We start from the raw sequence: 18,754 nt of genomic DNA on the forward strand, positions 1-18,754 counted from the left end.
CTTTATATATCTGTTAGGGATAACCCAGACAAAACAGCTGGGGTTCTTTTGCTTATGCTTAGTGATTCTTGTTTCTTTAGAGTCCAAGCAGGGGAAATAACCTAGTTTCTCCTTGTCAGGGGTTTTTATTCCCTTGTCCCCAGAGTCAAAGCTGATGGAATGAGTTCAGATGCAGGTCTCCTCTTCCTGGAGGCAGTGAAGAATACAATTAACCATGGGGGGCAGGTTGCCTAGGGTGGGGGAGGGTGGGCCTCCCCAAACAGCCAGGCGTGGCCCTGCCCCTGCATGCGGCTCCGAGTCCTGTCCTCCAGCGCTCTGGCTGGGGAAGCTGGGGCCGTGCACCGCCCACCTTCCCAGCGCTCTGGAGATGGGGAGGCTGTGGCCACCCATCCTCCCATGCTGGGGGCGCTACAGCCACCTGCCCTCCCATGCTCTGGAGTTGGAGGGGTGTGTGTGGAAGGGCAGGGCCAGGGGTGGGTCTGGGCGCTAGCCTCCCCCAGCTGGCAATTCACACACCACCCATGCAATTAACAAAGTCTTTGTTCTTTGATGTCTCACAATGGCTCATTTGGTTTCAAAGGCATTCTCCTTTGGCAAGACCTAACATCTTCTGTAGGTAGCCAGCATTTGCATTAGAGAAGTCTTTTCTCCTGTTTGAGGAGTTCCTCAGTTACAGAGGTTTACAGTGTAAACACTTAACATAACATCTGTAGCCATGGTGTAAAGTTATAAGTGAGATCATTTCATGCAGCATCATACAAGCATTTCATCAGGTCTAAATAGTAAAGACATTTTTACCAACTTAACATCTACTTCAGCAATGCTAACACACCGGTAAACCGAACTGTGTCCAGATGTTTTGCCTGGTTGTTGGGGTTCATTGAGGATTAGGGGCCTTGCCATATGCTGGCACCTGGTCTGGCAGCATCACAAACTATATCATTGACCATACACTATCAGTGGAATTCCTCCACTTCTGTGGCAAGGGAAGGATTTCCCAAGCAGAAATCTATACTTGCCAATTAAACTGGCTTTTAAGGTTGCTTTGTGCCATAGAGTGGCTGTTTGATGAGCTATACTAACCCACACTGGCCAGGAAGAGTTAGTGAGCTACTGTGTGATCTATCAGCTTTGCCCTGCTAAACCTACAACAGGTGCCAGAATTGGAGGGAGGCGTTAAAAAGGGGGTGAGCATAGCTCAGTTGGGCTGACCAGGAAGGAGATCAGATCTTCATCTCTCTGTCTGAGAGAGAGGAATAGCTTGAGATCCAGTTGCCTGCCAGAGCTTCCCCAATGGAAGGTAGGCCTGATGTGGGAGCATTGTGTAATTTGTCACCAGCAACTTATCTGCTGGTGCTGAGTAACTCTGCTGCAGGTGTTGTCCAGTCTGACAGCTTAGTAATAGACCTTTTGTTTCTTTACTCCTGAGTGGGGACCTGGTAGAGAGTTGTCCTGAGCCCAGAAGTGACCCAGTCACAGTGGCACAAAACATTTTTTACTGGGTAAAAGATCTAACCCTATGAATACAGCGACACAGACTTTGGAGGTAGAGAAGCATTATAACTAATACTATATTACCCAGCTTGCACCTCACAAGAGGGTAATTTTCAGGAAAAATTCTGTTTACTGTGAATGAAGCAGATTTTTGTTTTGCCTTATTTAAATGGCTGTTGTTCGAAGCAGCCTGAGTGTTTTATATTGTCAGAATAAATCCCAGAAAGAAGTATTGGTGGCACTTAGAAAGATTTGACTGCAGGTAAAGTGGCTGAAGAATGTGATAAATGCAGTTATACTAAAATGCTTATGGTATATAAGGAGTTTATCACACGGACCCACAGTTTATGACTATCAGCATTACATGTGTTGTTCTTTGTGTGTATCTGGATATATGGGTATGTAACACTAGGAGACAGTGGAATATTTCAAATAATGTATTTAGGAAAGGGATATATAGATATATAGTATATACCAGTAGATGTCCTTTCTAAGGACAGGATTGAGAGACAGGTGCATTAAATTCTCATGTTGTTGTTGGCAATGACATAGGTGTTGTGTAGGTGAACAAAGAATTCAATTCTCTTAATTTAGAATAATTTTTGAGCACTCTGTTCAAATTTAGGGGGAAAAAAACCCTGGGTTTGTTTGTTTATACTTTATATTCATATAGCCCTTTGCATTTACACAATCCATTCCAGCCAAGTATCTCAAAGCACTTTACAAATATTAATGTAATGTATGAAGACACACAACATTGTTGGTAGGTAATAATATCTTCATTTGCAGATGGAAAACCTGAGGCACAGAGACATGAAGGCCCATATCCTCAAAGTAGTTATTATCTCCCATTGAAAAAAGAACAGGAGTACTTGTGGCACCTTAGAGACTAACAAATTTATTAGAGCATAATTCTCTTTTCTTTTTGCGGATACAGACTAATATGGCTGCTACTCTGAAACCTATCTCCCATTGATTTCAATGGGGATTATGTGTCTAAATACCTTTGAGATCTAGATCTAAGTGCCCAGGAAGTCTGTGACAGAGAAAAGTATAAACCATCTAATCTAAATCTTAATCATGTGCTTTAGCCACATGACTGTTCTTCCCCTTCTAATATTGTATTTGTATTGTAAATTGCAGACCAGGTGGGTTAGACAGGATCATGAAACATAACTAGTGTTGTGTCTTAGCCTGCAAATAAATAATTGTTCCTTTTTCTCTGAATAATTTTAAACAAGGGAATAAAGATGCCTCTCCCTACTGCCAAATTAATTTCACACTTAATTTATTTCCCAAGTTAAATCAATGTTTCTACTGTACATTTTAGTGTTAAAAATGGAAAATAATGTATTTCTCTCTAAAGACGGGGTATTATAGCTGAAGTACAGGGCAAAGAACAGTATGTTATCTACTGAGTTCTTCTCTCCTTTACCAATTCACTTATCTGTAGTTCAGCAAAAGGTTCTTAAGGGACCCACTATATGTTCTAATTGAACTGATGTATTGCTCTTTGCACCTGATTGCCTTAGTTAAATGAGGGAAATGAAATCAATGAGGTGCAATTACTGGAAGGTTACAAAGAACGTGAATTCCCGTGGTTCTGTCTCCACTTCCTTCAAATTCTCGCATATTGAACACAAAAGCAGCTTCCTAATTGGTATTGATTTGTCAATCCCTTGAATTCAGCAGTGTCAGAATGGAAGTTACAGGATTGTGTCTCTGTTTTTTGTTTTTTGGGGGGAGTGGGTGTTGAAGTACTAAAACCAACTTGGGACCAAGTAGGTTTTTAGATAAGAAATCTGGTATTCTTCACAGACTTCAATTGTGTGCATTTTGAAGAAAGAGGGGAGCCAAGGAGTCTAATGTAACATAAAATAGATTTTAATTTCATCACTAACCTACATTTGATGAACACATTAAATAAACTGAATTTTAAACTGCATCAAAATTGGTTTGATTGTCTTTTTCCATGTCATTAAGACCAATCTAAAAATGCACATTCATAATAATTATGCAGATCTAGTTTTAGTGGTTTAGTAAAAGTCATAATGACTTTAATTTCTATAGTGGATAGCAGACTTCCTGTAGAAGGACTGGAACCATACCCTGTGTGTATGTGTCTTTGTAAATCTGGCTAACATCCCATCTTATATGAAAAATGCATACTGTAAGACAGAAACCAAGGTCAAATTGTTGGTATCCCAGTATATAATTGTTAAGCGATGGTCAGGTTTCAGTAGTTAAGGTTGCAAACAGGGTTCTATTAAAGAATGCAATTTTCAATCCCTCTATAGCTTTGAATAGAAAATATGGTGTGCGCTAAAACTTCTAAGATGATTCTGAAAATAGAGGAGAATTTTTGAAAAAATATCTGAGTGCTGTAGTAATTGTAGACAGCAGCCAGAATTTTCTGAGTCCCTAAAGTAAGGCTTCTAAATAAAGCTGTCCTAATTTTCAGAGGTGCTGAGCATCTACAGATCCCAGTGAAATGCTACTGAATGTCCATTTTTATTTAGAAGCCTAACTTTAAATAGCCAAGTTCAAATTCTATTTGTCTGTATCAATGAGTATAATAAAAAGTGAGACTAGAAAGGAAAATATTTTTATTAAACATCCAAATATCAAAACTTGTGGATGAATGCAAAAATCTGCTTCTGCCTGACCTATGGCCAGTGTCCCTTTAGGAAAAATCAGGGCCCAAATGATCCATGATGACCCTGTGTGGAATACCTGGGGGCAATCAGGTGCTCCACATAGCACCGTTTAGCTAATTAGAAATGGAGCGGCTGAGTTGAAAAGAAACAGCTAGAACAGTATAAAGAGGAAGTTGCCACAGGGAGGGGAGGAAGGAGTCTCTAGAGAAGCTCTGTGGCAGTTGCAGGTTGGAGGAAACTATATGATGTTGAATAAGCCTCTGTGGGGATGAGCCCTGAATGAGGCCTTGGAATTGACAGCAAAAGCCCCAAAAGAACTGTCAGAGTCCCTGCAGAAGGGAGACAGTGGGGAGCTCCTGTCAGTAAGGTCCAGGAAAAGAGCTAGTCTCTTCCTCTAGGCTAGATAGGCCTACAGCTTGAGCCTGGCTCCTAGGAAGGGAGTAGGAAGATGAAGAGTGTTAATTTAATTTAATGGGGGCTTGGGGCTCTCAGTCCACAGAGCTGAGAAGCTCGTAAGCCCCATGTAACCACCCTGCAACCCCCTAAAGAGGCACAACACCCCCCTGCCAGTTTGAGAACCCCTGGTAGCAGAACAGAAGACTGAACCCTAGTGTGGATGGGGTGGAGCAGTTGAATCTGTGAGGCAGGAGGGGCTGCTGGTGATTTACTGATGAGAGGAGGCTAGAAGAAGAATACAACGCTGGTGAGGAAGGAGCTGAAGCCTGGGACTATCTATGTATTGATTTATTGGTTATTAATTAATAAAGTCTGTTAACAAAAAAATAATGAAAAAGGAGTTATGGAAGGTAAAGTCTAACTCAGGACTAATTTATATAGCCAAAAGGGGAAATTGAGGCACATTTCCCAAGGCTTGAACTTGTGACACTGACACTTTATTTGCTCATATTCAGAGTGAATATTACCTCATCTTTTGCTGTAACAAATAGCTGAAACTTGCTGTTGAGTTTACTTCCAGTATCTCACTAAATCTGTTGAAAGGAAGCTGTTTAAATTACATTAGCACTGATGCCTTAACTGAAAGTGAAGGATAGCTCCCCACTACTTCCTCCTTTACTTTTATTGGGGAAGGAAGCTCTGTGGCACATGTCAGGTGTTGTCAAAATGTTCCTGTCATTCCTGTGATTGGGTGAGGAGGGTTTTGCTGTAGATTATATAGTCATGTTGTTTTTCATAGAAGTATCACTCATTATAGAGGTAATGTACTAAATGTCCTAAAATTTGGACAGGGAGGTGTCTGAGGGTAGAATTTTATTTACTGTGTATCAGGAGGCAGCTAGTTAATTAAATACAATAAAATGAGCAGTCTGGCTATGAGATACTCATTTCTAAGCCTAAAGCCATAAGAACAAGGACAGGTGCCTGTTGGTGGAATATCATTTACAAAACAAAAGAATAATTAAACTTACATACAGATGAATGCCCAGAGAGATGTTCAAAATGTAAGCTTCTCCTTTGTTCTTCAACTGGCTAACTTATAGGTTTCAAAATGTAACTGTAAACAAGGAATCATCATCAAGTGGTGGTATTTGCAATGGGTTCCCACAGGGATCAATTCTTCCCCTATACTATTTAACATTTTTGTCAGTGACAGGAACGAAAACATAAAATTATCACCAATAAAGTTTGCACATGACAAACAAATTAGGGGTGTGGTAGATAATGAAGAGCACAGATAATTTATTAAGAGTGATCAGGATCACCTAGTAAACTGGGTGCAAGCAAACAAAATGTGTTTTAATATGGCTAAATATAAATGTGTACACCCATGAACAAAGAATGTAGGTCATACCTACAGGATGTTGGAATCCATCTTGGGAAGCAGAGACTCTGAGAGAGTTTTGGGGGCAGAGGGAAATAATCAGCTCAACATAGGCTCAAATGTGATGTGGCAAAGAGAGGTAATTTGATACTGGGATGCGTAAACAGGGGAATCTTGAGTAGGATTAGAGAGGTTATTTCACTTCTGTATTTGGCAGTGGTCTGACTGCTGCTGGAATACTATGTCCAGATTTGGTGCACTCAATTCAAGAAGGATGTTGATAAATTGGAGAGGGTTCAGAGAAGAGCCACCAGAATGATTAAAGAATTAGAAATCATGCCTTATAGTGATAGATTAAATGAGCTAAATCTATTTAGTTTAACAAAGAGAAGGTTAAGCGGTTACTTGATGATACTCTATAAGTAGGGTTACCATATTTTAATTTTTAAAAAGGAGGACACTCCATGGGGCCCCGGCCCCACCCCAACTCCGCTCCTTCACCACCCGCAGCCCTGCCCCAACTCTGCCCCCTCCCCTGAATGCTCCGCCCCCTGCTCCTCCCCCTCCCCTGCTTCCCGCAAATCAAATGTTCACGGGAAGTCTGAAACAGGGAGGCAGCAGGTAAGCTGGGGCTGGGGTGGGGTGCGGCGCGGTCCAGTCCACACCCCCGGCTCCGGCCGAGCACCGCGCCCCCAGCCCCGGCCGAGCATCGCGCCGGCCCCAGACCAAGTGCCCATGCCCCCGGCCCCGGCTCCGGCCGAGCACCGCGGCCCCGGCCGAGCATCGCGCCGGCCCCTGGCCAAGTGCCCGTGCCCCCAGCCCCTGCCGAGCACCAAGCCAGCCCCGCACCACCGGGCCCTCCCTCCCTATTTTCCCAGACATGTCCGGCTTTTTGGGATTTCCCCCCGGATTGGGATTTGAGGCCCAAAAAGCCGGACATGTCCGGGAAAATCCGGACGTATGGTAACCCTAATATAAGTATCTATGTGAGGAACAAATATTCAGTTATAAGCTCTTCTATATAGCAGAGAAAGGTAAAACACAATCCAATGGCTGGAAGTTGAAACTAGACAAATTCAGACTGGAAATAAAGCCTAAAATTTTAACTGTGAGGGTAATTAATCACTAGAATAACTTACTAAGGGATGTTGTGGACTCTTCATCATTGACAATTTTTAAATCAAGATAGGATATTTTTCTAAAAGAATTGCTCTAGTAATTATTTTGAGGAAGTTCTATGGCCTGTGTTATACAGGAGGTCAGACTATGTAATCACAATGGTCCTTTCTTATCTTGGAATCTATGAATTTGTGGGTGTGGAAGGGGAGATAGTTAAAGTTATACATGTGAAAACTATGTGACCTTTCCCACTGACTGACTTCACTAGGATTATTCATGAGCTTATGTGTATTCTTAAATGCTTTGCTGAATCGAGGTCTAAATGCAGGAAGCAGTGGATTTCCTGAAAAGCATCTTGATTTTTATAAAGTTAGTAATGTAGGAACCTTTCCCCACATGCATTTCTAGCAGATGTCATTTTCATTTAGCAGAGCATAGCTCTATCAAGTGCCTTTTTTGCTGATAACTATTGCTTGCTTTCTTCCAGGTGGTGAGTATTCTTCGTTCCTGTTATCTTTATCCCGTTTTTCTCTTTCTTATACCTTGAGCATGTGTTGTATCCTCACATTGTCATATTTCATATGTTATCTACCTTAATTTCCAGTAGACAGTCAATATTGCTGCAAGGATTAAACTTTGCCATGTTAATCTAATCAGGTCCTCAATTGTCATCCTGCTGTGGCAACCTAATAGGTGGGGAGAAATGCTAATATAGAGAATAAATGTGTCAATCTGATTCTGCAGACCCCCGCCAGTGAGTGAAGGTGCACCCAAAGGAACACTGATTGCTGTTGTAACTGCTGCCGCCTTGAATCAGACGATTGTGTATTCAGTTGTTTCAGGAAATGAAGATGGTAAGTAAGAGTATCTCAATGAAGTCGCAGATTATGCTGTATGGTACATTCATTAAAAGTAAACCATTTCAGAAAGTGGTGTGTAATAAATAAAACAGCTCGTGCTAAATCCTGCCTCGCCCAAGTAGCAGCTCCTGCTGCCACTACTCTGCTTTCATAAACCTGCTACATCCTGCCTCTGCAGCAGAACTGCATTTGATGCCCTTTATGGCTGAGGAACAGGAAGCCGGGTTTGCTCCTTAAAATGTAAGAGAGATTTTTCATAGCTCAGTAAGTGCGTTCTAGCTAAAATGTAGGAAGTTGTTTGGTTCTACATTGTGTTATATACATGTCAATATTAGATTCTTTAGTTGTATCATTAACAATATATATAATGTGCTTTTGAGTGTGCTTTACATGGAATCAGCCTAAATCTATCCTTTGTATAATTGGGATGCTCACTGCCCCTGCACTGTGATTTTTATTGATTATCATATCATATCATGAACACTTGAAAAATATCATAGAGCCACACAATATCCCCCTTCATGAAGAAATCTCACTTGAAAAATCTCCATGCAGTATTTTCAAGGCATCATCCCCCTATGTGAATGGGCTTATGGCTGAACAGAAAGGACAGGAAGGAATAGTGTAAGGACCTGTATGTTCATTGATGATCCTAAATTTACAAGAAAATCCAGTTGCAACACTACTGTATTTTGGTTGTCCATGAAAACGGCCAGTCTACCAAACTGATCCCTGCTGTGTGCAGTGTAGTTGTAGCCATCACAGGATATTAGAGAGACAATATCTTTATATCACCTTGTCTCTCTAAACTGCTCTCTGGCACTCCTATTCATCCTTGCAATATGTCTCACTGTTGGTCATTCTGCCATAGGTGACCTGGTTGTGGCTTCACATTGTGCTTCCTCTCCTGGGAGCAGATGTAAGACATTGAATGAGATTTAATGTTAGTGGCCCTCAAGTATCCACATACGGTGGGTTTTCTGACAGCTGATCTTGAGGTTTGCCACATAGAGCAGCTGGTCTTCAGAACTGTCTTCTGGCCAGCTCTGATAATAAAATGGTGCAATACGTCAACTGCATAGTGTTCAAATAGAATTGCTTCTGACCTGTCTCATGGCTGGGATGAAAGTGTGTATAGTGTAGTATTGTAGTCCTGTCATGATCATGGTTGGAATGGAAGTGATGATGGGAGATTTACATGCCCCTCGTGAAGTTCAGCCCTCTTCTTGCACACCGATAAAACCTCTCTGCCAGGGATAACATATCTGTGCCTCTATCATTCCACATCATCCAGCACCCCACTGCTGAAAAATGCACACACTTGATCAACTCAGCCTGGATATATTTTCATTTAAGGAAATATTAGACTTGTGTTAGTTGATTGCAGTAAAGAAGCTTGCGAAAAGGTTTGCCATAGCCTGAGTCAGTTCCAGTTTGTTTCAGACCAGCCAGCTGACAGCTTCACTCCTTGTTGTGTCTATTTCCATACTGTGCCCTGGACCTTGTAGAGTGACAACTGTGAATGTCAAGTCTGCAAGTGATTGCTATCAACAGATCTGTAGGTTGAATTGGTGGTCCTGGTACTGAACTATGTACAGAGACGTCTGATTTGTTTTAATATACTGTAGCTTTCAGTCATGACAGTGTCCTACATATTACTATGTAGCATGATGGCTAAAGTCTGATATTTAAAGAAAGGGGTAAAATGTTAGTCTCAAACTTACCCCATTCTCAGGTGCTCACCATGCTTGACCTTAAAAATTGCAAACAAAATTATACTGGGTTATTTGGGGGAGAATGGCGTTAACCTTCTCCCAGCTGAGGGAATAGTCTATATATCCAGATAGTTTTTGCAGCTTGCCCTGAAGTTTGTTTGTTCCAGTTCCAGTACCCACATCAGCAGTTCTGCCCTTTTCATGATAACAATAAAGAATGCAGCTGAGGACAGGGACTATGGAGTCCTTAGGGTGGTGAAGGCGTTGATCCCTCAACTCCCTGTAGTAGGAGGCAGGAATGAATAATGTTTTTACAAGAATGGAAAAACTTAATCTTAAAGATTTTGAGGAAACATCCTATTAGTATCTACAGGTTTTAGAAAGTTACTTGTTTTGTTTTTTCTGGATTCCAGATGTATTTGCCATTAATAACAGAACAGGTGTTATCTTCATTAAAAAGCCTCTTGACTATGAAAGTGTGAAAAGCTATGAACTTCGGGTACAGGCAGACTCACTACAAGTGGTTCGATCCAATCTACGTGTCCCTTCCAAAAGTAAGTTATATTTCATGTATTTTCAAAAATATAAACATATTTAATTTAATAAAAATACTTTTTGAGAATAAATAATGTTACTATGTAATGAGCATTAGCTTGTTAAACCCAGGGTTGTGAGTTCAATCCTTGAGGGGGCCCACTTAGGGATCTGGGGCAAAATCAGTACTTGGTCCTGCTAGTGAAGGCAGGGGGTTGGACTTGATGACCTTTCAGGGTCCTTTCCAGTTCTATGAGATAAGTATATCTACATAATTTTATTTTACAGGGTATTGATAAGCATTCACTCTAATCAGTTATATAATAATTTTGTGTTGCTCTGTTTTCACTATGTATGTAGATAGTGATACCAAGTAAATCATAAAATATGCATTAAAGCCTCCCTAGTAGTGTCTGCTCCTAGGAAGGGGATCCATGGAAGAGAGAATACTGCCTAATTACTAATTATATCCATGATAAATATTTGTAACTCTTATTATCCACAGGAAAATGGGCCTTCAAGAGTTGAATTAATATTCAGTATAATTACAGTTTCTTCTTTTAATTGAAACATAAAACCCATCAAAACCTCACTGTAGCAAAGTTTAAGAATATTTTTTCAAATAAAATATACAACCCAAATACACACAACTCACCATTTCTGCAGGGCTGATATTTCTTTGCAGAGGAGATTGGTGGGTTCTAAAGTTCTCTGATGCAACTTGTAAACTTATCTCTAGGTGAAACTTCAAAGTGGGGCCAATTTTTTAATATCAATCAGGGAAAACAGTGTTAACACCAATAACATTATTTTTACACCAAAAATATGAATCATAATCTATCCAAAACTAAATGTCTCCTACTAGAAATGCTAAATATAACTGGTAAGTAACATCCAATAATCAATTAGCAGATTTCATGGTTCCCCCCCCTTTTTTTTTTGAATAGCACCTATTCTGTACATAGCTTGAGAATATCTTCACAGTATGCTTTTTATTTTGGTAGGGTTTTAAGAAACATAGTTCTGAAAAATAAGAACTTTGCTAGGAACTTCTAAATGCTCATAATAATAAAATTGCATAAGAAAAGTCGTGTTAACTAGTAAATTTAAATGATTAAAGCTTATGGTAGTTTAACTTGTTACATTCTGCTTACTTCACCACAATTAACTAAACTTAATGGGCAAAAGCAATAGAATACTTTGCTGGACTTTCCAACATTATGAAGAGGCAGGGAATGGGTGCTATGTACAGTATTTGGTTTTCTTTTTGGCTGAGAAAAACCTTTGCAAATGTTTGGGATGTTCTCTTTTCTTTCAAGCTATTTTCTGAACATGTCAAAGTGATGATTTAAAGGGGCAAACATACCAACTAATAGTTGTAGTTTAATGTGGCACAGACATTTATGCCCTCACACATATCTACAATGAAAAATGTGCAAAGTATGCCCATACTGGGCAGCTTCCTGTCTTAAGAGATCATCCAAAGTATATTTGAAGTGTCCCCAAAGATATTGGGCCTGAGTCTCCATTGCCCAACACCTTGCATAGTCATTTAAATTGATACAAAGTGAAAGCAAAGTGGAGGTACAATGCTACTAAATCAAAATGAAAGCAGTTTACATCCATTTTGTTCTGAAGTAAATGGCTATGCAAGGTGTGGGGCTACAGGGAATCAGCCCACTGAGAGCAATCCTGCTACTGGTTTGTTAGAAGACCACTTACCAGAAGGAACGGATTTATTTCAGTTCCCTAGTTACTTATAATAGGCAAGTTTCCCTATGTAGTGTGTTCTGCTGTCATGTCTGAAGTGCACCTTGGCTCCAGGGCGTGGTCCGCTGTCGATGTGGTTATGTTATACCAATATAACAGTTATTCTGTGATTTTTATTTCTGGACTTTCCTCTTGGCTTATTGCTGACCTTAAAAATCTGTTGTGATCTCTTGATCCTGTGGCTGCTCTGCACTTGGCTAGCCCTTAGCACAGTTTAGAACACCAAGGGCTGTTATGGTAGGTGGGAATCACTGAGGTATGGGGCACCTCCCTTTTCCCCAGCCATGCCCCCTGCCCAACCCACAGGAAGGATGATGACATAGGAATCACTATCATGCCTCTATACTAGGAAAAGCTTCCTATAGCTAGGTAAGCCAGTGATTCAGATCACAGTAGCCGTAATGCAGAAGGGGAATCTAGCCTTCCATCTCTTTGGGATCAAAATTGACACTTGAGCTGAAAAATCATGACAGGTACTATTTTCTACACAAAAGTGCTGGCCTTTAAAAAAAAAAAAAAGTTGGCAAGTGTTATAGGTTATCCCCAAGATGTGGTCAAACTTACTGAAATGTTTGTACGTTGTTTTGTGTTTTAAGTAAACACAAATGTTAATTTGTTAAACTTTGTAATCATATTATAAAATTGAAATTACAGACATTAAACACATTTCAATGTAGAAGAATGTATAAATCTTTTCCTATCTAAAGTGCTATAATTGTGGGCCAGACCATAAGGGATCACCATTTAAAAAGGCCTTGTGAAAATAACAAAGGATATACCATTTGGTAATAACCTTGTAAATAAGAATAAATTGATGAGACAAGGTGGGTGAGGTAATATCTTTTATTGGACCGACTTTTGTTGGTGAGAGACAAGCTTTTGAGCTTATACAGAGCACGTCTTCAGTTCTGGGAAACTAACTCAAAGCTCATCATCAGAAGCAAGTTCCCCACAGATCAGGACACACCAACTCAAGGCAGCACCAGACCTGCCAGAACAACACATGCAAAACCAGCAGACATACCTCCTCTGCTACAGGGATCACGACCCCCCACAACACGTTTCAAGATCCCTGGGTCCTGCCCATGCCTATCACAACATGTGGTGTACCTCATCCAGTGCACTAAATGGCCTAATAGCAACTATGTGGGTGAAACCAGATAATCATACACTCTGATAAAAGATAAAAACACCACATCATCTGTGGGTGAACACTTTTCACAAAGCAGTTACTCTATATCTGACCAATCAGTCCTCATCCTCAAAGGAAACCAGCACACCACCTTCAAAAGGTGAGTCTGGGAGATTAAATTAATAACTTTGCTAGACACAAAAAATCATGGATTGAATAGAGATACTGGTTTTATGGCTTATTAAAACAATCTGTAATTCACTAACAACCCCATCCCAAGATGCTTTCCCATTGCCCTTCCTTTTCTCCCTGTGACTGGAAGAGTGTCAATGGGCCACTTGACCTTGAATGGTCCCTTGAAATAGGCATTAGCCACTTATGCTAAACAATTTGTTCAAATCTTGTATTTTGCAGTGACACTTTGAGCTAGTTTCCCAGAGTTGGAAAAGAGCTCTGTGCAAGTTTGAAAGCTTCTACCTCCCTCAAACAGAAGGTGGTCCAATCAAAGATATTACAGCTCTTATGCCAGAAGAAGGCTACACATACAAGAAGGCTAATGGCATTTTGGGCTGTATAAGTAGGGGCATTGCCAGCAAATCAAGGGACGTGATCATTCCCCTCTATTTGACGTTGGTGAGGCCTCATCTGGAGTACTGTGTCCAGTTTTGGGCCCCACACTACAAGAAGGATGTGGAAAAATTGGAAAGAGTCCAGCGGAGGGCAACAAAAATGATTAGGGGGCTGGAGCACATGACTTATGAGGAGAGGCTCAGGGAACTGGGATTATTTAGTCTGCAGAAGAGAAGAATGAGGGGGCATTTGATAGCTGCTTTCAACTACCTGAAAGGGGGTTCCAAAGAGGATGGATCTAGACTGTTCTCAGTGGTACCTGATGACAGAACAAGGAGTAATGGTCTCAAGTTGCAGTTGGGGAGGTTTAGGTTGGATATTAGGAAAAACTTTTTCACTAGGAGGGTGGTCAAGCACTGGAATGGGTTACCTAGGGAGGTGGTGGAATCTCCTTCCTTAGAGGTTTTTAAGGTCAGGCTTGACAAAGCCCTGGCTGGGATGATTTAGCTGGGAATTGGTCCTGCTTTGAGCAGGGGGTTGGATTAGATGACCTCCTGAGGTCCCTTACAACCCTGATATTCTATGATTCTATGATTCTAAGGTTGTTTTTTATGAGAGTATCCAGTTTTGAGAGCTGATTCTTGATCTTTCCCTGTTTGCTGTATAGGATGTTGATCAGATGGTTCCTCAGTTTCTTTGAGAGTGTGTGGCACAATCTGTCAGCATAGTCTGTGTGGTATGTAGATTGTAATGGATACAGACTAACACGCCTACCACTCTGAAACTCATGTACTGTTACCCGTGTCTTATGCAAGAAAGTTGCTGTGATGTTGCATGAGGGGCCCCTAAAATACCACAATCAGGAAGTAATTTATGACACTTGGGTCTGAGGCTTTTGGTACCACTCACTGCAGGTTATAATGCTGTTGCACTTTTTAAAAAAAATGCTTGATTATTTAAACTCCCCTCACATACACACACCTCCCCCCAAAAGCCACCAAAACCTGGAGGTGGGTGGAAAGGGCATAGGTTCAGCATAGAGTTCAAGGAACCCTACAAAAAGAAGCAAAATTATTTTTTATTTAAACTGAGTTGTATTCCAATGTGTGTGTAATAATTTAGCATAAGAAATTCCTGATGTGTAAAACACCTTTAACCTGATTTTATTGCACGCAAATCAACTTGGAATTTATGTAATACACATTTGAATCAAAATGCATTCTATGCGAGGGCTGTTGCTGGTTAGATCTACAGAAATGAATGATTCTACATTTAGCAATGGCATATAACATGAAAATTACACTATATCAAAATCTAAACTAATTTCTGCCACTGTATAGCCACTAGGAAAACCTTTACAAATATTAATTGATACAATGTGTACCAGATGAGCTTTATGGATACTAAAACAGAAGATACATAGAATTCAACAAAAATAACTAGTAAATAGTGGTCACCCAGGCTCTGTCCTTCACTTCTGAGCACTAATACATGTTGCATCAATCTCTAGCACACTCTCTGGCTTATGCTAGGAGCAGTAGTGACTGATTCTGGAAGAAGCCATGTCAGTCCTTGAATGTAGGATTGTTGCAGTGAGGAGCCTTTCTGAGGGAGAAACAAGAATAGAAGATTTATTTGAAGCCTATGAAATAGATCTTTTTCCCCATTCCAAAGTTTGTGTATTTCAAATCATTTTCATATAGAGAGATTCCAGTCTGTATTATGTTATAAACCTTTGCATGCAGTAAGCTCCAGTACAGTATATGCTAATTTGAGGCCTGGCCTGATTTTTAGTTGTTCAGTGAGGTCTACAAAAAAAGCCAAGTAGCAGAAAATCACTTCATTTAGCCACTCATTTATCACTTTGGCTCGATTGGTACCTTACAGTCTGGCCTGTGTAAGGGACAGCTTGTTGTTCCACTGGCCTAGGAGCACAGCAGCAGCCAAATTGTGACTCAGTAAAATTCAATCTCTGCTTTTTCGTTGCTTTAGAGGGAAGTAAGCGGTACCAGCCCTTCTCTTGGTGTAGCTTCCTCCCCCTCCCCGTTCCCCTTCACCAGCAGAGCTTCTTTGGCTGGCACACTGGTGGGAAGCAGAGCCAAAGCTCTTCCCCTTTCCCACAGGCTTGTGCAGAAGGAGTAGTTGTTCCACCCTCCGTGGCTGCTGTCTTCCCCCGTGTGTTGTGTTGTGATCCCAGATGCAGTTAGTATGTGCAGTAGGAATAAAGCTGCTTACTACTAAATCATTATAGTACATAGCACTTGACTACCTGTGGGCAGATTCTGCTACCCTTGTGCATATGGTTTAATACCTTGTTGTGTGAGTCTTCCCATTATTACTCATTATTTTAGTGAAAACACAATTATTGGCAATATTAGAAGGTGCACCTTGAATTTAGTTCTATCCTAGTTCAACGCCTACTGTTAAAATCATTCTGTACTAATTTTGGAACTTCAATCAATTAAGATTTTTCAAAATATTTTTAAAATTGTAAAAAAAAATTTGCATACTTTCTTACAAAATAGTCTGAAAGGTAGCAATAAATATATTCATGCAAAATACGTTTTGCTATATGGGATTTATGGAAACAGCTACTTCACAAATTTGTCTGCTGTAAACAATCTAGTATCTTTGCTAAGACAATGAAAAGTTCATAAAAATTTCAAGTAGTTGGAGTGAATAGGAATACATTTTATGGAATATGCCATAGAACTAATTAATTACTGTACATCGAACCTCAGACATTGTATAGGTGATTTAACCAAAAGAAGCAGTTGAAATAATTTCAACAAAGCTTTTAAAACCTATCCAACTTAACCTCAGAGGAAGCATTTGAAAGTGAAGTACATATTGATTATCATGGAAGCCTCTTCTTCCTTAAATAAACATCCTATAGGTACAGATTTTTTAACAATTTTGTATATACATTTTAAACTGTATCAAATTATATTGACAGTAGAAGAAAATACATGCCATTGGGGGTGGTAATGAGGCCAAGTGATTGGTTCTTGCCTGGTGGAGCTAAAGAAGGAGGCAGCTGGCTACATAAATAAGTAGCGATTTTGGGCTCCATGTTTCAGTCCCACCTTTCCCGCCTGTAGACTAGTATGCTGGATCTCCCTGAATGCCAATGGCAAGGCAAGGATGATTGCTAGTTTTAAGGTCTGGAAAAGATTTTCCCGTATGATAAAATTGGCAAACTGCCATATGGTTTTCACCTTCTATCTGGCATATAGTAGGTCTGTTTTAATGACAGTTACCACAGTGTTGGCAGGTTCCAGTGCAGTTGCTGGGTTAGAAAGTGTTCTTCTGAGGCCCTTGTAACTCAGCGGGCTTGCCTGGGTGTTAGTCCTTGACACAGCAATGCTGGCCCATACTGCTGCTCTGATGGCCCTGGGGTGGGCCGCCAATCAGCTCTTCAGTGGCTGCCTCAGCTGTTGAGGCGGGGTGCAGGAGGGGGCAGAAAGAGAGCGGCAGGTGGGAGGCACTTGGGGGAGGTGATTACAGAGGAATGGGGGTGGGAAGAAGTTGAGTGGGGGTGGGACCTCAGGGGAGGAACCTGAGTGGGGGGAAGAAGTGGAACGGGAGTGGGGCCTAAGGAGAGGGGATGGAGCCAGTGTGGGGCATCCACCAGCAAAATCAAAAGTTGGTGCCTATGACTGCATTAGCCACTCCAGCCCATCTGGGTCCTGTTTCCTTCCTCCACTCCACCCCTCCTCATCCCCCGCACATTTGTGCAGTTCACAGGGAGTGATGTATGGGGACAGAAACATAATTAGCCTCCAAAATATTGTATATCCCAGGTTATACCACCCCTGGAAGCAGTGGCCCCTCCGCATGTTTGAGTCTGGCAGCATGCAGGGAGAGGGCCTGGCTGCTGGCCCCAGTCCAGCTGTAGCCTCTGTGGGGTCCACCAGCCAGGACCTGAGCCACCCAGCTCCAGCAATCAATTATGGGGCTTCCTTTCCCTTGGGGGAGACTGAATTGGGGGCAAGGCTGGCTCCCTCAGCCCTATGCCACTGGGGAGGGGAAGCCCCAGAGCCATGATTCCTGGTGCTGAGCATCTCAAGCCTTGGTTGCTTGGGTAGTGTGGGGACTGGTGGTCCCTCAGCAGCTGCCGCAAGACTCAGGACCTGGGCTTCTAGCTGCTGCTTCGGCCTCTGCTGTCTCTGGCTGTGGGAGGTTGGATTCCCCCTCTCCTTGTTGCACCACTGCTTTAAATTGTTCCCTCAAATATTCAGAAACATTGCTTTAGATTTCCAAATAAAGTAGAGACAATTTGATAATTATGTGTAACAATTTCTGCATATATTGAAGGAGCTCCCCTTATCAAACTTATCTCAGACTCGACAGGAAAACCCAGGAATATTTTTGCCACCAAACAATTAGTTTCTGCATTGGCAATAAGTTTTCTGAACCCAAAGTCCTTCAGACTCATTCAACAGTGTACTGGTGACTTTTCCTGGGAATTGTGAAATTTTAAAATGAGCCTGAAAAGCTCTGAGTTCCTTAAAGTAACTTGAGGTTTCCCCCCCATTATATTAAGGAACAGTGTGATTTTTTTTTCAAGCCTTTATAGTTTAATATATTTAATAATGTTGTTTCTCCTGCTAACATGATTGTTCTTTTGCTGTGGATAGTATAGAAGAATAGTATGTAAATACAAAATGTGATGTTTAACTAATCCTCTTGGTGAACTGAAATTCAAGGTCTTTGGTTCTGACCTAAAAAAGCTCTGTTCTTGAAGACATAGTAGGGCAGTGCAGATATATCAGCCTCTTATCAAAAAACCACAGAGTGAAAGTTAAACTCAAAGTGAAGTTTGCAGCAGTGGGCTAAATAGGGTTATAACTTTTTTAAGGCTGCTGAACTAAGCTTCAATTTGTAACACAGCATTTTCAAAGGGTCATGCAGACAAAACAGGGCTGGCATACAGTGAAAAGTAATTAAACACTACAGTGTCCATCCATCTGGGAAATGATTAACACAGCTAGAATAGGGCATGATTTTTTTTCTACTTCTGCTTATTGAAAAAAAGAAACCCCAGAAGGGAGAAATATTGAAGCAGATTGAATAAGCACAATGGATTCAATCTGTGATGAATCATTTCATCATATAATATC

General features: G+C 41.1%; 1 protein-coding gene across 1 annotated transcript in view; it reads left to right on the forward strand.

Annotated features, from left to right (window-relative positions):
• Positions 1-18,754, forward strand: part of PCDH15 (protocadherin related 15) — a 1,464,924-nt gene that overhangs the window by 1,325,836 nt on the left and 120,334 nt on the right. The window contains exons 26-27 of the mRNA XM_054035363.1: positions 7,795-7,904; positions 10,039-10,179. Coding sequence (XP_053891338.1) covers positions 7,795-7,904; positions 10,039-10,179 — 251 coding nt within the window. The remainder of the gene's footprint in view (positions 1-7,794; positions 7,905-10,038; positions 10,180-18,754) is intronic.

The sequence above is a fragment of the Malaclemys terrapin genome, chromosome 7 (assembly GCF_027887155.1).
Source record: "Malaclemys terrapin pileata isolate rMalTer1 chromosome 7, rMalTer1.hap1, whole genome shotgun sequence".
In the NCBI taxonomy this organism is placed as follows: domain Eukaryota; kingdom Metazoa; phylum Chordata; order Testudines; family Emydidae; genus Malaclemys; species Malaclemys terrapin.